General features: G+C 40.8%; 1 protein-coding gene across 5 annotated transcripts in view; it reads right to left on the reverse strand.

The window, feature by feature from the left end:
* Positions 1 to 22010, reverse strand: part of RBKS (ribokinase) — a 113386-nt gene that overhangs the window by 64395 nt on the left and 26981 nt on the right. For 4 of the 5 annotated variants that reach the window (XM_073338602.1, XM_073338604.1, XM_073338605.1 and 1 more), the window contains exon 2: positions 14545 to 14677. In XM_073338602.1, the coding sequence (XP_073194703.1) occupies positions 14545 to 14677 (133 nt within the window). Of the gene's footprint in view, positions 1 to 14544; positions 14678 to 15897; positions 15973 to 22010 lie in introns of all 5 variants that reach the window. The other variant, XM_073338606.1, reaches the window with a different exon arrangement.

Raw genomic sequence — 22010 nt, forward strand, 5'->3', positions numbered from 1 at the left:
GGGGTGCATTGGCACAGCTTTGGGCTGCAAGGTCGGGGTCCACTGGCAGAGCTAGGGTTTCAGGGGGATTAGGGTGCATTGGCAGTGCTGGGAAGGTTAGGATTGTATTGTATTGGACTGTTAGGACAATAGGAAGGTTAGGGTTGTATTGACAAAGTTGGGGGTGCAAAGGGGTTGGGATGTACCAGCCGAGAAATGGGGTGTAGGAAGGCAGCTATAAAAATAATATATAAAAATGGAAGACAGGGGAAGTTGATAGTATAAATAAATATAAATCAGAAGCTTTAAATCAGAAGGAATTGTAGAAAACTGGTAAGGGAAGCAAAGGGATACAAGGAGAAATTTACGGTCAGCAGTGGTAAGGCCAACAAGGAGTCTTTTAAGTATATTAGGAACAAAAGTAATCCTAACAATGGTATCGATCCATTACTAGATGTAAATGGAACAATTATCATGAATAATGCAGAAAAGGTGGAAGTGTTCAGCAAATATATCTGTTCTGTATTTAGGAAAAATAAAAATGGTGTAGTAATACATGAGAATACACTTTCCATTCCACTAGTATCTCATGAGGATGTCAAACAGCAGATACTAAAGTTTAACATCTTAAAATCAGCAGATCCAGATAGTTTTAAAAGAGCTGGGTGAGGATCATAATGTTGGATTTGTATAAGTCTTGGAACACCAGGGAAGTTCCAGAAGACTGGAAGAAAACTAATGTTGTGCCAATATTTAAAAAGGGTGAACGGGATGACTAGGGTAACTATAGGCCTGTCAGTCTGACATTAATTTAGTTGGGGTTGGTCTTGCTTTGAGCAGGGGGTTGGACTAGATGATACCCTAATCTTCTATGTTCTCAAGGCAAGATAATGAAGAAGACGATATAGGACTTAACATAAAGAATTAAAGGAGGCTAATATAATTAATGCCAATCAACATGGGTTTATGAAAAATAGATCCTGTCTGTCACAGAGTATCCCTTCACCTAGCCGGTGAATACCGCAGCCTAAACTGTTCCTGTGGTGTCTTAGCCACAAACACACACAGACTGATTCTCTTTCACCATGTCGCATTTAATCTTCAGTGTCAAAGCATAACAGAATGTACCACAAGTTTACAGCAGTAGGAGTTTTCCACACAGTTCTCTTTTCTCTCCAAGGTGCACCCACTGAGCTCCCCGTAATTCCTGTTCCTTCCAAACATATCCCCCCGTTACTGAACCAATTGCCTCATTAGCCCAGCAACTGCCACCCAAGCATCAGTAATCCCCAACAGAAACTAGTTAATTGACTTCAATTCAACCTCAGTGACAAAGGTGCCAATGTTAGTGCCCTGTCATGCTGTCAAACTAACTCAATATCTTTTTTTTTTTAAAATGAGATTGCAGGTTTGGTTGAGAAAAGTAATAGTGTTGATCTAAGAGACTTAGACTTCTGTAAGACATTTGACTTGGTACCACATGGCATTTTGATTAAAAAACTAGAAAGACAAAATTAACATGGCACACATTAAATGGATTGAAAGCTTGTTAACTGATAGTCTCAAAATGTAATTGTAAATTGGGAATTGTCATCAAGTGGGTGTGTTTCTAGTGGGGTCCCGCAAGGATTGGTTCTTCGCCCTACACTATTTAACATTTTTATCAATGACCTGGAAGAAATCATAAAATTATCACTGATAAAGCTTGCAGATAATATAAAAATCGGGGAATGAAGGGTAAATAATGAAGATGACAGGTGGCGGATACAGAGTGATCTGCATTGTTTGGTAAACTGGGTTCAACTTCAAGCAAATAATATGCATTTCAATATGTCTACATGGAAAAGTATACATCCAGGGAAAAAGAATGCAGGCCATACTTACATTATGCGGTCTCTATCCTGGGAACCAGTGGCTCTGAAAAAGATTTGGGAGTTCTGGTGCATAATCAGCTAAACAAGAGCTCCCAGTGTGATGCTATGGCCAAAAGGGCTAATTCAAGCCTTGGATGCATAAACAGTGGACTCTCAAGTAGGCGAAGAAAGGTTATTTTACCTCTATATTTGGCACTGTTGCAACCACTGCTGGAATACTGTGTCCAGTGTAGGGGGTCCACAGTTCAAGAAGGGTATTGATAAATTGGACATGATGCAGAAAAGAGTCACAAGATTTATTAAAGGATTAAAAAACATAATTTTTGGTGATAGACTCAAAGAGTTCAATCTATATAGCTGAACAAAGAGAACGTTAAGGAGTGACGAGATTACAGTCTGTAAGTACCAACATGGGGAACAAATATAATGGTCTCTTCAATCTAGCAGAGAAAGGTATAACATGATCCAATGGCTAGAAGTTGTACATTTTTAATGGTGAGAGTAATTAACCACTGGAACAACTAATCCAAGGGGTATGGTTGATTCCCCATCACTGGGGGGTTTAAACCAAGATTGGACATTTTTCTGAAAGACATGCTCTATTATTTTGGGGAAGTTCTGTCGCATGTGTTATACAGGAGGTCAGGCTATATGATCATGATGGTCCCTTCTGGCCTTGGAATCTATCAGTCTATGAAGGAATGTTGGGGTACAAGGTGGTTGGGGTACAAGGTGGTTGGGTGTACTGGCAAAGCTGACAGGTGTAGAGTGGTTGAGGTACACTGGCAGAGCTGGTGGATGCCCCTCACCTGAGCGCCAAAACACTCTCCCCTACCCTCCCACCCATGACCATTATCCCCAGTCCTGTCATTGCAGTCACAAACCTCTCTCCCCGCTATTCCCTCATTCTTCTGCTTCCAAAACTCTCCCCTTCCCAGGAAACATTCACATGTCTAACCAAAGTATTTGGGGAAGAAAAAGTACTTTCCTCACAAACAACACTGCCACCCATGATTCTCAAATTGCAGCAACCCCCGGCCACTCACTGCTTTGGTCTTAGGAAGAGGTGTCACGGATCCACAGGATCTGTGTTAGACCCCAGCTGTTAAACAGTCCTTTGGACCCCTTCAGTGTGCCAGACCCCCAAGGGGTCCTAGTCTTCTTTAGGGGCAGATCATGTGACCTCAAGATCTCCACAACTGAGGCCAGGTCTACACGAAAAAGTTAAGTCAACCCAGCTACGTCCCAAATGATGTAGTTAGCTGACCTAACCCCTGATGCAGACAGCATTAAATCAATGGAAGACTTCTTCCATGGACATAGCTACCACATCCCAGGAAGGTGAATTAACTACAGTGACAGGAGAATGCCTCTGTAGTTAAGTGATAGTGAGTGGCTATGCTGAGCCTCGAAGCTACAGCACTCCTGTTTCACACCATGAGCTCTGCCCAGTGAATCCAACTGAGATAGATTCCTGTTCAGAGACTTTTTACTCTCTTCAGAGATCAGTGCACCTCAGCAAGTATTTGTAATGACACCAGGCAGCCTTTTCAAAACAGAGAAGGGTTTTATTAGTCAACTACAAAACACTGCTGGAAAGTCCTTAGAAGCAAAGGTGAAGACAGAGTTCAGACTGGCCAACCTCAGGGCTCTACCTAGCCAAGCTGCTGTACAGTCCATTTTGGCTCTGTCTCCCTCTCTCTGTCTGTCAGTTCCAGGTGAAAGCTCCTGTCGCGCTCTAAAGGCCAGTCCTAAATACCTGACACCTTTCCATCCTTTGTCTTCCTCCTGAAGGACCCCCTTTTGAGTTTACATGTTCGCCTGCTGGGGTTTCCTGTTGCTAGAGGTCAATTGTTCAGTCCTTGGGGTTCCCATTTTCTTTCTGGATATTTCATTGATATGAGTGTTTCACCCAGCCCTTAATGACCCATTCATATCACTCCACACAGTTACCGGACCCAAGCACCTCATGTCTCCTGCTCTGCCCCAAGACCATCTTAACCCTTCTGCACTCCCTGAGTAACAATCCCTAGTCAAGTAAGTTATCATGCATAACAATATTACAGAAAATTCCCACTTCATCACAGGGGGATTGTGATAAATTTATCCTTAGTTATGTTAATTGAAGGTGAGTTCACAGCAATCAATCTCAATGAGGTCTGTCGGTGATTTATCCTGTACCTTTCAGTTTCACAGTACAAGGCAGTAGAAGGAAACCGTTTTAGGGAGAGCTATAACTCGGGAACCCCACAGTTAAATAACCCCAAGTCTGACACACTAACGCTACCCTGAACCCCAATGAGGATCATCAAATTTCAAAGCAATCATTTGTAACCATTTGGATTGTAGAGCACTTACAAGAGTTGAGCTTTAAAGCTTATAAAATGGCGGGAATGGAAACCCTCCAGATGTTTTTCCTATATCGGCACATGCACACTTCAAAAAATTGTACATTTTCTTAAATACTATTCTCAGTTTGGGCCCCCAAAGACTCAGTGAGTGCCATGCATGCACTACCTTGGGTAAAACTCAACAGAGTGAGACCACATTGACCAGCATCAATATTTATTTATTTCTAGCTCTGTGCAACAAAAACCCAACCCAACCCAACTGACCAAACATTTCAAAACTTTTTTTAAAATGTCTATTTTGGAGGGAATTATAGGTCCAGAACCCTTGGATCAAACAACTCCAAATTTGGGTCACCAATTCTACTCTGCACTCTCCTGAGGCAGACCGTATTTCAAAGGAATCTGACTCAGCATGTCAGTTTTGGAGGGCTTAGAAAGGGGATGACCTTAAAACAGAAGTAGTGATGCAACCTTAAAGATTGCATCACTATAATTCTATCCTGCACTTTTAGCCATTATTCAGTTTCAGACTGAAATAGTAATAATAATAATTCCATTGTTCTCTTTAATTGCAATCCACATTTTGAGTTTTAAAATATCTTTCTAGCTCTAAGTCTCCCCCACTGCAAAAATATCAGGTGTTACTAGAGAGGCCACTTGTCTGGTATTAAACCAGATGGTCCTCTTTTTGAGCGGTTTGTCTCTCACTGGTAGTGGGACAAAAACGGATGTGGTTTTGTCCGGTATCAGATGAAGGACAACACCCCGCCCCTCCAGCTCTTAAAATGGCACCCCTCTGTACGGCATGACCTTGCAAACACCATGTGTACAAGGTCATGCTGGCAGAGGCGGGGCTGCATGCTCCTAAAGATGGTGCTTCCCGTGCGGCGTGACCTCACATGCACAATCAAACTATCAGGGGCATGGTCATACCTGCAGGGTTGGGCCCATGCCGTTGCTGGAAGTACTGGAATGTCCAGTGTTCTGGGAAGGTATGAGTGGCCACCTTAGGTTCTATACATTTTAAGTGTATAGTCTGGAAAGTGAGTCTGTAAACATGTTATCATAGGATTCTATATTTATTTTCCCTCTGGACTTCCAGACCAAATGCACTCAGTTTACAAATCAAAACATGATTTTTATTTCAACTGACGATGCTGAAAACTTTAAATAGGGTTTGAGAGTCAAGCTGTGCTCTTTTCTGCCTCTTACATCATCTTAAAGAGAGTCTGCAGTTGGAACTAAGCTTATCATTTTGAGTAGCTCTGCAGGGCTCACAGGAATAAACACTTTTTTTCAGTACATTAAGCAAATGTAACTCAAAAGACACACAGGGAACACATGTGGAGAAAGAAAAAGTGTCACTTTTACATGACCTAAACCCACATGTTCCATATTTATAAAGCCAATGTAACTTTTAATTCATCCAGTTGGGCCTATGTATTCAGCAGGGTCAGTTTCTACATGTCAGCATTGCTGTGTTGTTTGTACTCTAACTTCTGAGAGAGCAAATTGTGGTCTCAAGTCCCACACCAGAAACTGGGCAGCATTAATAGTGCAATTCAACCTTAAATGTTACTGCATGAGTCACCCTTCAAATAAGTTGTTAAATAAAGATCTGTTCTTCCCATCCTGGTTGCTGTCTAGTGGCCAATAAATTGGGCAAAGAATTGGGAGATAAGCCCAGTGTCCTAGCCAATGGTCTTTTTGTCCATGACACAAGTGCTATATTCAAAACTATGTTTGAGCAAGTGGTTGCTTTCTTGTCTACTGTGAGGTAAGTATGTACCTAAGCTCTGCAAGATACCTTGAATACAAGAAACACTATATAAAATCAAAATCTAACCACACATTTAAATCATAAGATGATTCTCTTCTTTTACTCATCCCATTGTACAGCCATATTTTGAAGTGCACTTCTATTTACAACATCTGCAAGAGATTTATCTTAAAATGTCACTAGGGACAGTCAATGTCTCTAAATAGCAGTTTGTAAGGCAGAAAATTGGTTGAGGACAGTCTAGGTCAGATGAAGTTAATGCTAATAAGTAGGACAAGCATGTGCTCTGGTTTGTGAGGGTGCATACCCATCGTTTTCAAGGAGGTTTGCAATTTGCAGTATTTCTGAATCACTGATTATTCCTGGATAGAGTCTGTGGTCAGGGACCTCATCAAAGTTATCCACGTCTTTGTGACCTAACAATTGTGTTATTACAGTGTGCTTTATCTAGAAATAACCATGAAGGCTTCTATGAAGCTCAGCTAGTGCACAAGGCAATAGCTACACACTTACTTAGTCATGGAGGCATTTCATAGCTGTTCTCCAAAGGCTGGATTGACTTTGTATTCCCTTCAACTTGCTGGTTTCAATCTATAAAGTCTATAAAGTTAGGGTCCTGGATATCTTAAAAACCTGCATCTCTTGCTACTCAACTGTCACAAAAATTGAGATTGGGGGGGAACTTTTGTTTACAGCTCCTATATTTGTACATCTTGATGCTGAAAGGAAGGTGTTCTTGGTGGACAGCCCTAGACCATCAGCATCCATGTCTGTGTATCTTCAGTGCACTGTGTAAGGCTCATCTATTCATTCAGGCTCTGCCTTCAGGGAGATGTGAATATGGGGCATCAAGATCATTTTAGAATTGAGTACATTTAATTCGACATCATCAATAAATGTAACATATTGTTTTTAAATGTTCGTTATGTGTGCTCAGACCCTGCTAGATTGAATATTTTATAAATAGGAAAACAAACACATTTCTTGGTCTATTGACTTACAGAAGATACTGTGTACTGAAATACTGTTTCTTTATTCCAGAATCACTACATTTATATCCCTTTCTACTAGGCTTGTAGCTACAGTGTTTGATATAATTCACACTCATTCTTATTCACAATTTTTCAACATGTGCTTTTGCTGGCTTGCCATCAGTATTTTTCCATGTGCCATCAGGAGGGTTGACATCATCACAGATGAAATTCTAGCAGTCTGAGAGTCAAACTCAATCTGTACCTGCAAATTAATTGTATTGAAAAATATCTTTGCTGACACATCTTTTGTTCCATCTGTTCAGTGTGCTAAATTCTGTCATTAACTTTTTTTGGAGAGTGTTTACTCTTTTTCTTGCATAGGGAATGCAACCAGTTTTTGCTACTAAAAATAACAGAACTAGTAATGTGGAGAAAAACATGGCTTAAAAGGTGATTACATACTCTGAGCTGAATTATAGATGCAGCTACACTTTTATAACAAAGTAAAGGTTCAATTGCACTGTATTCTTTCTAAGTTGGGCTCACAGACCAATCTGTATGTTTGAACTGCTAGGAACTATAAAAAGGAAAGACTATATAAATGGCAATACAGTATTTCCTTTTTGAGAAAAAAATCAAATGCAACTGGGACACACAAACAGAATTTAACTCATCAGCTGCAGAACAATGTCATCAAGATTAGAGGAATCAGCTAGGATCATCCCAGGATAGCTGCTAAAAGTGAAACAATCAAGACCTATTCAGAACACATCATTTCCCTCTCCCTCCCCCCCACGGCGCTCCCCCCCACCACCTGAACACCTTTAATTAAGATTGTTAAGACTCACTTTTTTTGTGGTGGCCAATAAAGAAAGAGAAAGGATGAGCTTCAGGGTAAGATAGTAGCCTGGAACTCAAGAAATCTTAGTATATTTTCCAGTTCTGCCACAGGCTTTCTGTATGACCTTAGGCAAGCCACTTAATCTCCCTGTCCCTTAATTCCCTATCTGTAAAATGGAGATAATTATTAATTTCTCCCGCCCTTTGTCTGTCTCATCTTTGGGGCTGTGACTGTCAATTAGTATATCCCTCTACACAATTGATGCTACTGTGATACATATAAAATAGCAGCAGCACCCACTGCTAGAGATATGCAGATCAAAAGACAGAAAGCAGCATGCCATTTGTCATTCAGAGTGGGTCAGGGTCAGTGGTTGGTATTGAAAATAAAATTCCACAGCAATTTATGGTATCCATGCTGCTCTTTATGTGGATCCATTATATTCATAACTCATGACACTTATTTTTCTTCACAACATCATATTTTTACTTGTAAGCTGAGAAAATATGACCTGGAATCTTTGAGAGAGACAATAAAGATGGAAATGCATGTTAAGATGTGCACTGAAGAGACCAATTAAACTGACACAAGTCAGACATTTTTCCTGCTGGACTGCAACACACTGTCTTCTGACAGTGGCCAATGCCAGGTGCTTCTGAGGGAATGAACAGAATAGGTAATCAAGTGATCCATCCCCTGTCGCCCACTCCCAGCTTCTGGCAAACAGAGGCTAGGGACACCATCCCTGTCCATCCTGGCTAATAGTCAATGATGGAGCTATCCTCTATGACTTTATCTAGTTCTTTTTTGAACCCTGTTATTGTCTTGGCTTCACAACATCCTCTGGCAAAGAGTTCCACAGGTGTGAAGAAATACTTCCTTTTGTTTGTTTTAAACCTGCTGCCTATTAATTTCATTTGGTGGCCCCTAGTTCTTGTGTTATGAGAAGGAGTAAATAACACTTCCTTATTTACTTTCTCACACCAGTCATGATTTTATAGCCCTCTATCATATCCCCACTTAGTCGTCTCTTTTCCAAGCTGAAAAGTCCCAGTTTTATTAATCTCTCCTCACATGGATGCTGTTCCATGCCCCTAATCAGTTTTGTTGCATTTTTCTGTACCTTTTCCAATTCCAATATATCTTTTTTGAGATGGGGCACCCACATCTGCATGCAGTATTCAAGATGTGGGCATACCAGGGATTTATATAGAGGCAATATGATATTTTCTATCTTATTATCTATCCCTTTCCTAATGATTCCCAACATTCTGTTTGCTTTTTGGACTGCTGCTACACATTGAGTGGATGTTTTCAGAGAACTATCCACAATGACTTCAAGAGTGGTAACAGCTAATTTAGACCCCATCATTTTATATGTATAGTTGGGATTATGCTTTCCAATGTGCATTACTTTGCATTTATCAACATTGAATTTCATCTGCCATTTTGTGGCCCAATCACCCAGTTTTGAGAGATCCTTTTGTAGCTCTTCGCAGTCTGCCTGGGACTTAACTATCTTGAATAGTTTTGTACCATCTGCCAATTTTGCCACCTCACTGTTTACCCCTTTTTCCAGACTGCTGGGAGACACCACTATTTACCTCTCTCCATTCTGAGAACTATTTATTCCTACCCTTTGTTTCCCATCTTTTAGTCAGTTACCAATCTATGAGAGGACCTTTCCTCTTATCTCAGGACAGATTACTTTGCTTAAGACCTTGTCAAAGGTTTTCTGAAAATCTAAGTACACTATATCCACTGGATTCCCCTTGACCACATGCTTGTTGACTCTCTCAAAGAATTCTAGTAGATTGGTGAGGCATGATTTCCCTTTATAAAAATCATGTTGACTCTTCCCCAACAAATCATATTCATCTATGTGTCTGACAATTCTATTCTTTACCACAGTTTCAACCAGTTTGCCCAGTACTGAAGTTAGGCTTACCACCCTGTAATTGCTGGGATCACCTCTGGAGCCTTTTTAAAAAATTGGTGTCACATTAGCTGCCCTCCAGTCATCTAGTACAGAAGCTGATTTAAATGACAGAGTACATACCACACTTAGTAGTTCTTCAATTTCACATTTGCGTTCCTTCAGAACTCTTTCGTGAATACCATCTGGTCTTGATGACTTATTACTGTTTAGTTTATCCATTTGTTCCAAAACCTCGCCTAATGACACCTCAATCTGGGACAGTTCCTCAGATTTGTCTCCTAAAAAGAACGGCTCAGGTTTGGGAATCTCCCTCATACATCTTCAGCTGTGAAGACCGAAGCAAAGAATTCATTTAGTTTCTCCACAATGGCCTTATCGTCCTTGCGTGCTCCTTTAGCATCTCGATCGTCCAGTGGCTCCACTGGTTGTTTAGCAGGCTTCCTGCTTCTTATGTACTTACCAAAAAAATTTGCTGTTACTTTTTGAGTCTTTGGCTAGCTGTTTTTCAAAATTCTTTTTTTGGCCTTCTTAACTATATTTTTACACTTCATTTGCCAGGAGTTTTTGCACCTTTCTATTTTCCTCACTAGGATTTAACTTCCATTTTTTTAAAGGATGCCTTTTTGCCTCTCACTGCTTCTTTTACTTTGTTGTTTAGCCACTGTGGCACTTTTTTGGTTCTCTAATTATGTTTTTTAGTTTGGGGTATACATTTAAGTTGAGCCTCTATTATGGTGTCTTTAAAAAATTTCCATGCAGCTTGCATGGATTTCACTTTTGGCACTGTACCCTTTTAATTTTTGTTTAACTAACTTCCTCATTTTTGTGTAGTTCCCCATTCTGAAATTAAATGCTACCATGTTGGGCTGCTGTGGTGTTTTCCTTGCCACAGGGATGCTACATCTAATTATATTATGGTCACTATTACCAAGCGGCTCAGCTATATTCACCTCTTGGACCAGGTCCTGTGCTTCACTTAGGACAAAATCAAGAATTGCCTCTCTTGTGGGTTCCAGGACTAGCTGTTCCAAGAAGCAATCACTTAAAGTGTCAAAAACCTTTGTCTCTGTATCCCATCCTTTGGTGTCAGGTACCCAGTCCATATGGGAATAGTTAAAATTCCCCATTATTATTGAGTTTTTTATTTTTATAGCCTCTCTAATCTTCCTGAGCATTTCACAGTCACTATCACCATCCTGGTCAGGTGAACGGAACTATATCCCTACCATTATATTCTTATTATTAGAGCATGGAATTACTATCCATAGAGATTCCATGGTACATTTTGGTTCATTTAAGACTTTTACTTCATTTGATTCCACACTTTCTTTCACATATAGTGCCACTCCCCCACCAGCATGACTTGTTCTATCCTTCCGATATATTTTGTACCCTGGTATTACTGTGTCCAACTGATTATACTCATTCCACCAAGTTTCTGAGATGCCTATTATATCAATATCCTCATTTAATACAAGGCACTCTAGTTCACCCATCTTATTGTTTAGACTTCTAGCATTGGTATATAAGCACTTAAAAATTGTCACTTTTCAGCTATCTGGCATTACGTGATGTAATTGAATGGGACTCTTTTTCATTTGACTGTTTCTCATTAGATCCTACCTGTATTTTATCTTCCATCCTCTCCTCCTTACTAGGACATAGAGCAGGGGTTCTCAAACTGGGGGGGGTCAGAACCCCGCAGGGGGTCACGAGGTTATTACCTGGGGGGATCATGAGCTGTCAGCCTCATCCCAAACCCCGCTTTGCCTCCAGCATTTATAATGGTGCTAAATATGTAAAAAACTGTTTTTAATTTATTAGGGGAGTTGCACTCAGAAGCTTGTTATGTGAAAGGGGTCACCAGTACAAAACTTTGAGAACCACTGACAGAGAATCTCCATTAATAGATTCTCCCCTAAGGGATGTCTCTGCCTTATAAAGCACTTGGAAATTTTGGGATCAAATTGGCTATGAACATGTAAACATCTCATATTATTATTAAAGAATGTGAAACTGAAAACAAATTATGAAAGGCAAAATCTTAAGACTGAAATTTCAAAAACCTGGGATAATCCACTAACATAGGCATTAACATTGTTTGATGTTAAGCACTTTGATTCCTTAAGATGACTTGTTTGTGACCCGGTAGTGCCAAGGGCAGCCCTCACTGGAAATGCGAAGGTCAGAGGCAGGCTGCAAAAGTGAGAGCAGATACTCCTATGACTGGGGGGTAACTCTGAAGTTAAATTCCCCAACCAGTCACAAACTATTCTCCTGATCCCCCACACTCGTTATCAAGAAGCAAAAAAAGAAAAAAAAAAAGAAAAAAAAAAAGAAATAATACAGCCCCCTTTATTGCATTCCAGTTCTCTGGCTCCCACTCAGCACCACGGTGCAGTAAGGTGAGGAGTTATTTAAAAACTCTTCTCACTATGCAAAATGTTCTTCTGAACTGCAAAGGGCCAGCCATATTGCCAGGTCAGTGTTAGGCTGGATCGTACCCAAAATACCACACTGTCAGCCAAACCTTTAGCATCTAAAACTAAAGGTTTATTATAAGGAAAAAAGAAAGAACAAGAAAACAGCTGTTAAATGGTAAAGCAGTCACATACATACAAAGACTTCAAAGTCCACATATCAGGTCAGGGCTGTCCCTAGCTATTTGGGTAACCTACGCAGTCCCCCTGCAGGGGAGGGGGGGGCAGTGTGGGGCCCCAGGCCTCCATGAGGGGAGGTGGGGGGGCTGGCCCCAGGCCTCTGCGTGGGAGCTGCGTGGGGCCCTGGCCCAGGCCACCTCAGGGCGGGGACTGGCCCCAGCCTGCTCCGCACCCCTGGCTCCTAGACTTGCGGCCGACGAGTGCTGGGGGCAGTTCCCCCCTCCCCCCAAGCCTGGGAGCCAGGGGAGCAGAACAGGCTGGGGCTGGGTCACTCTACTTCCCACAGGAAGTGGCCAGCCCCCGTCCCCCACGGAGGCCTGGGGCCCCACACAGCCCCCCGCAGAGGCCTGGGGCCAGCTCCCCCGGCTCCCAGCCGCGGAGGCCTGATGCCCCAGGCTGCTCTGCTCCCCTGGCTCCCAGGCTTGGGGACAGGGGAGAACCGCCCCCCAGCATTCACCGGCAGCGCAACTGGGAGCCAGTTAGAAAGATGTAGAAAAACTGGACAGAATCCAGAAGAAAACAACAAAAATGATAAAAGGTTAAGAAAACCTGACCTATGAGGAAAGGTCAAAAATCGGGCATATGTAGTCTTGAGAAAAAAAGTCTGGGGGGAGACCTGAAAACAGTTTTCAAATACGTAAAGAGGATGCTAGAAACCCTGTCCCTGCCTGAGCATTTGAGAGACCAGGGTCTCCGCAAAACAGACACTGATCTCCATGTGGACAGGTACTCAGGGAGGGAAGTGCAGGAGACGCAGCCGTTGGCTTTCCCTCTCTTAGCCTTCTCTGCCATGCGGCACTCTGTGTGGGTTAGCAAGGACAGAGTCCTGGTGACTGAGGAGAAAAGGAATCCTCCTTGCCAACAATGGCAGACTCCGACAGTCTGAAGATTTTTAGCCTCCCCTATTCTTTTCCCCCTTCATCTTGTTCATAATTGCTCTGCAACGGGGAGGAGCTGGAGAGGCAGATGAAATCTGGCAGTTTCTCAGAAGTGGAGCCACATCTCTCCTGCCACTGATTGACAGGTTTGGTCTGCCTCCAAGGCTGCATAGAGCAGAGTACCCCAAGGTCATTGATCTGTGGACCTCATTATGAATAAAAATTCCATTCTTTCCAATCATATCTGCCCTCTTAGAAGAGACATTGGTCCATCAAACCTGGTTTCCAGTCCCTACCCATGGCCAATATCTGGTACTTCAGTAGAATGGGGGGTGGGGGGGGGGGAAAGCAGTGCATCCAGTCAAGTGTGGAATGCTCTATATGGTTACAGCAGGGCAGGTAAAGGCTAGAAGGGGCGGGAGTTCCATCTTAATCCTAGCAGTGATCAGCCCTGAACCAGAACATTTAATTATCCTTATCGTTCCCTGTATACCAACAGATGTTATTAACAGTAATAAAATTATCATCCCTTTCCAAAATCAAGGTGTAATAACACAGGAATATAGGAACTGCCTGACTGAACCAGACCCACGATCCATCCAGCCCAGAAGCTTGTCTCCAACAGGAGCCAGCACTCAGATGCTTCAGAGGAAGATTCATGAAATTCCACAGCAGGCACATGTAGGATAATCTGTGGTTCCCTGCTCCCTGCAAAGATCTCATTCTAATCCCTAATAAAGGTTGGTTTAAACCATGAAGAATGAAGTTTTATATCCCTTCCAAAATTTTTGTTAGCCTATCAGTACTTGACTGGGACCACTTATGGCAGTGAATTCCAGGCTGATTATATATTATTAAATATGTAAATACAGCATGGCTGGTGAATGCAGAACCGGAAAATATCATCAATTTACCTCTCGTTCTTGCAATACAGGACAAGGTAAAAAGGAGGAACTGGTCAAGTTTAACTCAGTATAATTCTGAATATCTCAAGTTCTCTCCGGTGACATTATTCTAGGCTTTGTGGTTTCTCATTACATGCAATTCCCATCAGACTTCTAACCAACTCTTTGTTCTGGCTGTCTTGTAAATACCAGAAGAACAGTTTCCCTGGCAGTATTTTATTAATACATTTCGAACCAAAACCAGACGAGAAGAGATGCATTAAAAAGAGAGTTAACTTTTCTATCAACCACATAAAAGTTCCACTGAAGCTTGGATGAACATTTGGCTTGGTTGTTATCCAGTGGCCTCAAGAAAATGCTTACCTTACAAATCATCAAGGTCTTGGCCCCAAGTCGAGCAGCCTGGATGCACTGATTGGCTCCTTTCCCCCCAAAACCAACGAAAAACTTATGTCCATGGATAGTTTCTCCAGCTTTTGGCAGACGAGTGGTAAGGCTATTGCAATTTAAAAACAAAACAAAACATATATTAGTAACTGATAGGTCAAGAGTCGTAAAAATAAGAGTTACATTGATACAATCCTAAGTGGCACCAATGTTCAAGCTGGTGCTACAGCAGGAGGCAGTGATGAGTTAGCCTTTCATTCAATAAATCACAAAAACTGATGATATGAGAGACCTGTTGGGTTATCTAGTTCATCTAGTACCCATGTCAGGTTGTTTCCTACCATATTTTATAAATGCTTTGTCCAATCTAGTTTTAGAAGTTCTAAGCAAAGGAGGAACTATTTTTTTTGTCACAAGTTTGTACAGCACCTAGGATAATGAGGTCCTGGCCCATGACTGGGATCCCTAGGAGCTACTACCATAGAAATAAATACATTAATAAAACAATAGATCTCACTGTTAGGAAGTTTTACCCTGATATTCAGCCTACATTTTTATATTGTTAATTTCATCTCATTATAGCTAATTATCATAGGTGCCGACTCTGTGGGTTCTCCAGGGCTGGAACACCCACGGGAAAAAAAATGGTGGGTGCTGTGGACCCACCAGCAGCCCCCATATCAGCTCCTGCCCACTGGTGGGCCCCGCCAATCAGTGCCTCCCCCTCCCTCCCACTTGCCATGGATCAGCTGTTTAGTGGACTTCAGGAGGTGCTGGGGAGGAGGAGGAAGGGGAGGAGTGAGGGTGGGGTGTGCTCAGAGTAGGTTGGAGGGAGGGGGCAGGTCCTGGAGTGGAGCGGGGGTCAAGCACCCCTAGGGAAAGGACAAAGTCAGCGCCTGTGCTAATTATACCTCCTTTGACTACCCTACAGAAATTTTTCTCTCACATTGGTATTTATACCTGTCAAGGTTCCTTCCCCACTCTGAACTCTAGGGTACAGATGTGGGGACCTGCATGACAGACCCCCTAAGCTTATTCTTACCAGCTTAGGTTAAAAACTTCCCCAAGGTACAAACTTTGCCTTGTCCTTGAACCCTATGCTGCCACCACCAAGAGTGTTAAACAAAGAACAGGGAAAGAGCCCACTTGGAGACGCCTTCCCCCAAAATATCCCCCCCAAGCCCTTCACCCCCTTTCCTGGGGAAGCCTTCATAATAATCCTCACCAATTGGTCCAGGTGAACACAGACCCAAACCCTTGGATCTTAAGAACAATGAAAAATCAATCAGGTTCTTAAAAGAAGAGTTTTAATTGAAGAAAAAGAATCACCTCTGTAAAATCAGGATGGTAAATACCTTACAGGGTAATCAGATTCAAAACACAGAGAATCCCTCTAGGCAAAACCTGAAGTTATAAAAAGACACAAAAACAGGAATACATATTCCCTCCAGCACAGCTTATTTTACAAGCCATCAAACAAAAGAAAATCTAATGCATTTTCTAGCTAGATTACTTACTAACTTTACAGGAGTTATAAGGCTTACATTCCTGATCTGTTCCAGGAAAAATCACCACACAGACAGCCCAAACCCTTTGTCCCCCATCCCCCTCCAGATTAGAAAGTATCTTGTCCCCTCATTGGTAATTTTGGGTCAGGTGCCAGCGAGGTTACCTTAGCTTCTTAACCCTTTACAAGTGAAAGGGTTTTGCCTGTGGCCAGGAGGGATTTTATAGCACTATATACAGAAAGGCGGTTACCCTTCCCTTTATATTTATGACAATACCCTTCAGAGAGTTGTAGATCATTACCATGTCCAACCACCTCTTAGCGGCCATTCAGACATGCTGTACATATTTATCTCTTTTAATCTTTCTTTGTAAATTACACCTTCCAGCCACCTAATCATTTTGCTCTTCTTTGCATTTCCTCCAGTTACATCTACATCTTCATGGGACGAGGTGCCCTGAACTGAATGCACTAGTACAGGTGCAGATTCACCAGAGTTGTACACAAGATAGTCTGGAATCATTCTGTTTTGAAAAGATATATTTTGTTAACTCTAGCAGATTTTTTGAATACTCCAAGAAAACAAAATAAATAAATCACCTCTACTCCTGTGTAAAAAATTCACCTGAATTCATAGGGCTAGTCTCCCTATGTCAGTTATATTAATAATAAATAGTCTACAGAGGTTGTCCTATACCATGGCAGAGCAGCATTTGGTCATATTACCCAAAATTCTGCTTCTTTGTGACAGTGAATACCAAACACAAGGTTCAAAAAATAGAATATATTTTACCTCCTAGGCTACCCCAAATGCAACAAGCTCAGCACCTGTTGGGAGAGAATGCCTTTTGTCACTCAACAGCAACTCATCCAGCTGACTGAACACTTGTGCGGACAAGCTCCAAAAAATGGTTTGAAGGCTGGTGGCAAAAAGATTCTCAGAGGGGAAGCTATGAAGTAGGGAAAGGGGAAGGTTCAGAGCTTTTGCAAGAATGCAGTGGAGCTTTCCCCAAGGAGGAGCAGAATACCTGTGGCTGTTTGTAATTATAGAGCATTAAAGGATGTTCAGCCAAGTAGATCTCGCCACTGGCTGAACATCCCTAACCCTTTCATCTGGAAGAAAGTTGAAATGGGACAGCTCTGTACTAATGGATCACTCCTAAGTACCTGTTGTGAAGGACGTGGAAACTGCCTAAAATAGGTTAAATATTGTATTTTCTTTGAGTGTTATTGTGTTGTTTTCTATATGATTCCAAAGGATTAATTCCTGAAGGAGCTAAAGGCATGTGAGCAGGAAAGCAGATAATAGCTTCTGGTGGTCCTATTCCCCAATACTTAAAAGACAATGCAGGTGTCATTCATGTGAAGTTTCATCTCTGACCAGGTTGAATTCAACCTCTGGCTTGTAACCATAGGAATAAATATGAATATCATATACGGGTAGAGGGGATCCAGGTGGAAAAATGAAACAAAAAACTTTGTGATGGATAAAAAGACAGTCCCTGAAAGGCATGAGAGAGAGAGAGAGAGAGAGAACCTCCAGTCCCCAAAGGTTGGGATGTCTAGGATATACTAGGCCTACTTAAACCTTTAGGCAAGAATCAGATGTGTGCAGATCTTTTATTATGTCAAACCTTCATTTCTCTTGCTATATTGTACTCCTACTGCTATGATTAGACAATACCCTGTTTTGAAAAGGCTATTTGTTGTCTCTGTGTTTAACACTGGTCACAGCTCAAGAAGGGCAGACTTGCAGGCAGCCAATCCCTGTTGGGCATGCTGGGCAATCATGGTTGGTACACAGGATACTGGAGCCCGGTCTAAGAGTGGCAGAATCATGGGATTCCACCCTGAAAGAGTTGAAGGAACAAGGCTTATCATCTATGCGGATGCACTCGGAGAGATCAGGGAGGGATCAAAGGTGTAGCTAGCTAGTCCTGAACCGTGTCACCTGTTTCCAAGGAGATGGGAGTGGAAAGACAGGATGGAGAAGTGGAAGGGTTCCAGCTATTTTAAACCAAAATACATAGATTTTTTTTAAAAAATCAATCAACGGATGGGTTATGAAGTGTTGAAATAAAGTCAGCATTTACAAATGATTGCCACCCAGAGGCATGTCACATTCTGCAGTGTTTCCCTATACTGAGAAGAGGGGATAACTGCAAGATCTCAAATACCATTGTGTAGTTAATGTGGGTGCATGCTGACTTTTAATGGCAACCATTACAATTGACTGCTTCTTGCACTAATTCATGTGTCATCAGAACAATGCCTTGTAGGGAACCAAAATATTGATGGCTGTGGAGCTGAGCATGGCTGTGTTTTGAAGCTTTCAAAAGACTCCCATTGTGACAACATCGTAGTAAGTGCAGGCAACCTTCTAAAGCTATATGTCATTTCATAATGAACAGTCATTTCACTCAACTTTGAAATTAGATTAAGAAAGCGTGTATCCACTGCTAATTCACTTTCATTCCTGAAGACTTTTCCAGGAGACTGGGATTTATTCTAGATATGATTAGGCTCAACAAAAGCTACAATATATTTAAACAAAGGTCTGTAACCACAGCTTCCCAACAGAAGTCAGGTAGTAGCCCTGCTCTCTGAGTTCATGTACACTTTCCAAGAAGCAGACTCATATAGATTCTTGATTTAACAGTGAACAGAGCTGTTCTTCTCAGTCACACTGATGTAAATCAGAAGTAACTCACAATTAAGTCAATGGAACTAAACTCATGTGAAAGCAGGGTAAGTGAGATGGGAATTCAGCCCTCAGTGTTTAAAGCAGCATAGCATAACTAGAAAAGGATTACTTGTGGCACCTTAGAGACTAACCAATTTATTTGAGCATAAGCTTTCGTGAGCTACAGCTCACTTCATCGGAAAGCTTATGCTCAAATAAATTGGTTAGTCTCTAAGGTGCCACAAGTACTCCTTTTCTTTTTGCGAATACAGACTAACACGGCTGTTACTCTGAAACATAGCATAACTAGTGCCTGTGGGAAGCAACCAGCTTGCTTAATATGGGAAGATGATCTTTGTTGTTGTTTATGAGAATGTGCAATATGAAGACCAAAGATCAAGCTAGAACAGTGAATTACAATTATGCAATTCTACAACTATTCCAAGCAAATTAGGAAAAAAATATTCAGCTAGTTCTAAGTAATTCACTCTAAAAAACTGATCTGGCTTCAAAAAATGATCTCTGATCATTTAGGACACTTCTCCACTTCAATCCTATTATTAAACACAATCACAGTACTGATCTATATATATAGATCTGGAGATTTCACTTTTACTGAAACAGGTATTCAATCAAAAGAAACATTGTTCTAATATAACGCTATTATCTTGTCATTTAATTCTGCAATGATAAGCGAATACTAGATTTTGATCATCAGACAATCTTAACATGCAATTCAGGCTTCTGTTATGAACAGGCAATGATGAGTAATCTGTATGATTAAGGAACCATATGAGTTCTTAGGTTATTGATGGTGTCACAAAGAGTACTCATAATACATTAAAAATGACGAAACAGCTAATGTTAGTAAAAAACTAGGCTAAACAAGTTAATTAGAAAAACTGTTACACCAATTTTCAAATGGTTATATGCAATGTTGTGTAACGCAATTTACAACTTTGACGTAACTTGAAAACATTAAACTAGATAGCAAATGGATTTAAGTGGAAAACTGAACAGCCTACATCTTAGCTTATGGAGCAATTTCTGCTCAATTCTGTAAAGAATAAATGCTATATATTGCACACCAACTACATACTGAAACCTTACATGCTACGGATAACACTGTCCAGTTTTGACATATTTCCCCATTCAATAAATGAAAAATAAAATTATAAAATATATAACACGTGTTTTGCAAATTGTGGGCTTAATAATTATATTATTTCACATTTATAGAGCACCTTTCATGCTGAAAGATCCTGAAATGCTTAACACACAACAAGTAGAGGAATCAGTTAACTTATCTCTGAAATACAATCTGTTCTTGGACAAGATGCAGCAGGTGTTTAATGGTGTACAAGAACAATTCAGTTTTGGACAGGAAGTGAAGAATACCATATCGAATTGAAACTTTAGAGGATTTAGTTAGGCAGAATGAAAGTACCTAAGTTAGAATTTCTCTTCTACTACGTAAGGTTCCATGAGGTCCTTAAAGGGTACGAATGGTTAGCATTTTTAAAAAAATAAACATCTCAGGAATGATGGAATTGCAAACAGTACAGAGCCCCTCAATACCTTGCTGGGGCACAAGTTCAACACTCTCTCATAGGGAAAAGTTCTATCTACTTTCCACAGTATTCTGGATTTTCTTTGAAGAGCTCCCATCCAAGTAGTGGTGAGATCATAGCCAAAGATGGAAAGACTAAGGGAGTGGGGGGCGGAGGGGAAGCTGTGCTTGCATAAATTAGTTTTTAAATTAATCAAGCTGTAAGGTTTTACTTCTAAATAAAGCTTGAAAATTTATTTGTTAATGTCTATGCAGGCTTTTAATGTGTAAATTAATACAAGTGCTACATATTAAGTATTATCAAACAAATATAGTATATAGCTTACTAGTTTTGTAGAGAGTAAAACTACTGACTAGCAATACATTTTACTTTTAAAATTACATGTTCTAATAGGCAATTTAGAGGGGAACAAGAGAATTTTCATGTCCACTTAAATACATCATTATTTAAAGTGAACACCAATTACACTAGAAGACAAAAAAAAAAAAATTCCAAGCATTCTTCTTGAACCACAAGGTGAGAGTAGAATTTGACATAGCTAGTCATCTGGCATGCTGTGACTCCTGCTTACTTTGCCAAACATTATTGTCTCATTTCTTCACTGTGCTTCTCCTTCTGTTTGTTGTAATGACTTACTGTCTGTGATGTTATACTTCGTACGTATGTATTTTGGCGAAGGGACTGCCATGCTACTTTATTATACATTTGTACAGTGCCCAGCACAATGGGATCTTGGTCTCTAGGTGCTACCTCAATACAGATAATAACAGAACAATGCAGAAATGCTGCTTGCAAAAGTAAAGTAATAAAATATATGGGCTAAAACCTGGCTCTGCTCCCTCTGAGTCACTCTTTCAGTGCAAAGGGAAAAAAACTGGCTGTATCTGCCCTGCTTGGAATTCCCCAATATTGGGGAGTCCCATGTGGGTTTAGAGACAGTGTAGCAAGTGCCTATCCAGCTCCCATAACCACTGGACCCTGTTAGGCTAAGGACCATACAAACACATAGTTGAAAAGTGGTGAAAAAAACCCATCACTTGAGTCATTTAAAATTTAGCTAGTCAAAATGCTAGAGAATATGCTAGAGGAAACAATCCTGCATCAGATGGGATGTAGACAAAAATACAGCAATTCTTTCAATATCTGATTTTAATGATCTACTTATATTCTAATCCATTTTCATGAAGCTGCACCTCCATGATATGTGGAGAGAATGGCTTGCAGGATTGAGAATGGATTAGGGGAGCCTTTCACTTGTATATCCCTGGTTTCAAACCAGTCCAGGTCAGTAGTGACTAAAAGTTACTATTATAGCCGGTTGCAAAGTGCAGAAAAAAATAATCAAAAGTCTTGGAATTTTTCCATCAACACTTTTTGTTGAAATTTCAAATTTTCTAAAGATTTTGACCACTCTATAAACTGGCTAAAAAATAGGAAAAAACAAAATCTGTAAATCTACTGTAAATTCTAGGCTGTAAGGAAATTAAAAATATAATATGAATCTATCTTCAAACATTTAAGACTCAGAAAACATTCCATCATTCTTACCAAACATCTGCCCTGTATTTAAAAAGACTATGGAAATTTTCAAAATTACCACTCTAACTTGATTTCTCTCCCACGTTGTTCTTCCTTGATGTCTCTCTTGATTACATTATTTTTGGAACTGCAACTGTGTATT

The sequence above is a fragment of the Lepidochelys kempii genome, chromosome 3 (assembly GCF_965140265.1).
Source record: "Lepidochelys kempii isolate rLepKem1 chromosome 3, rLepKem1.hap2, whole genome shotgun sequence".
Lineage (NCBI taxonomy): Eukaryota > Metazoa > Chordata > Testudines > Cheloniidae > Lepidochelys > Lepidochelys kempii.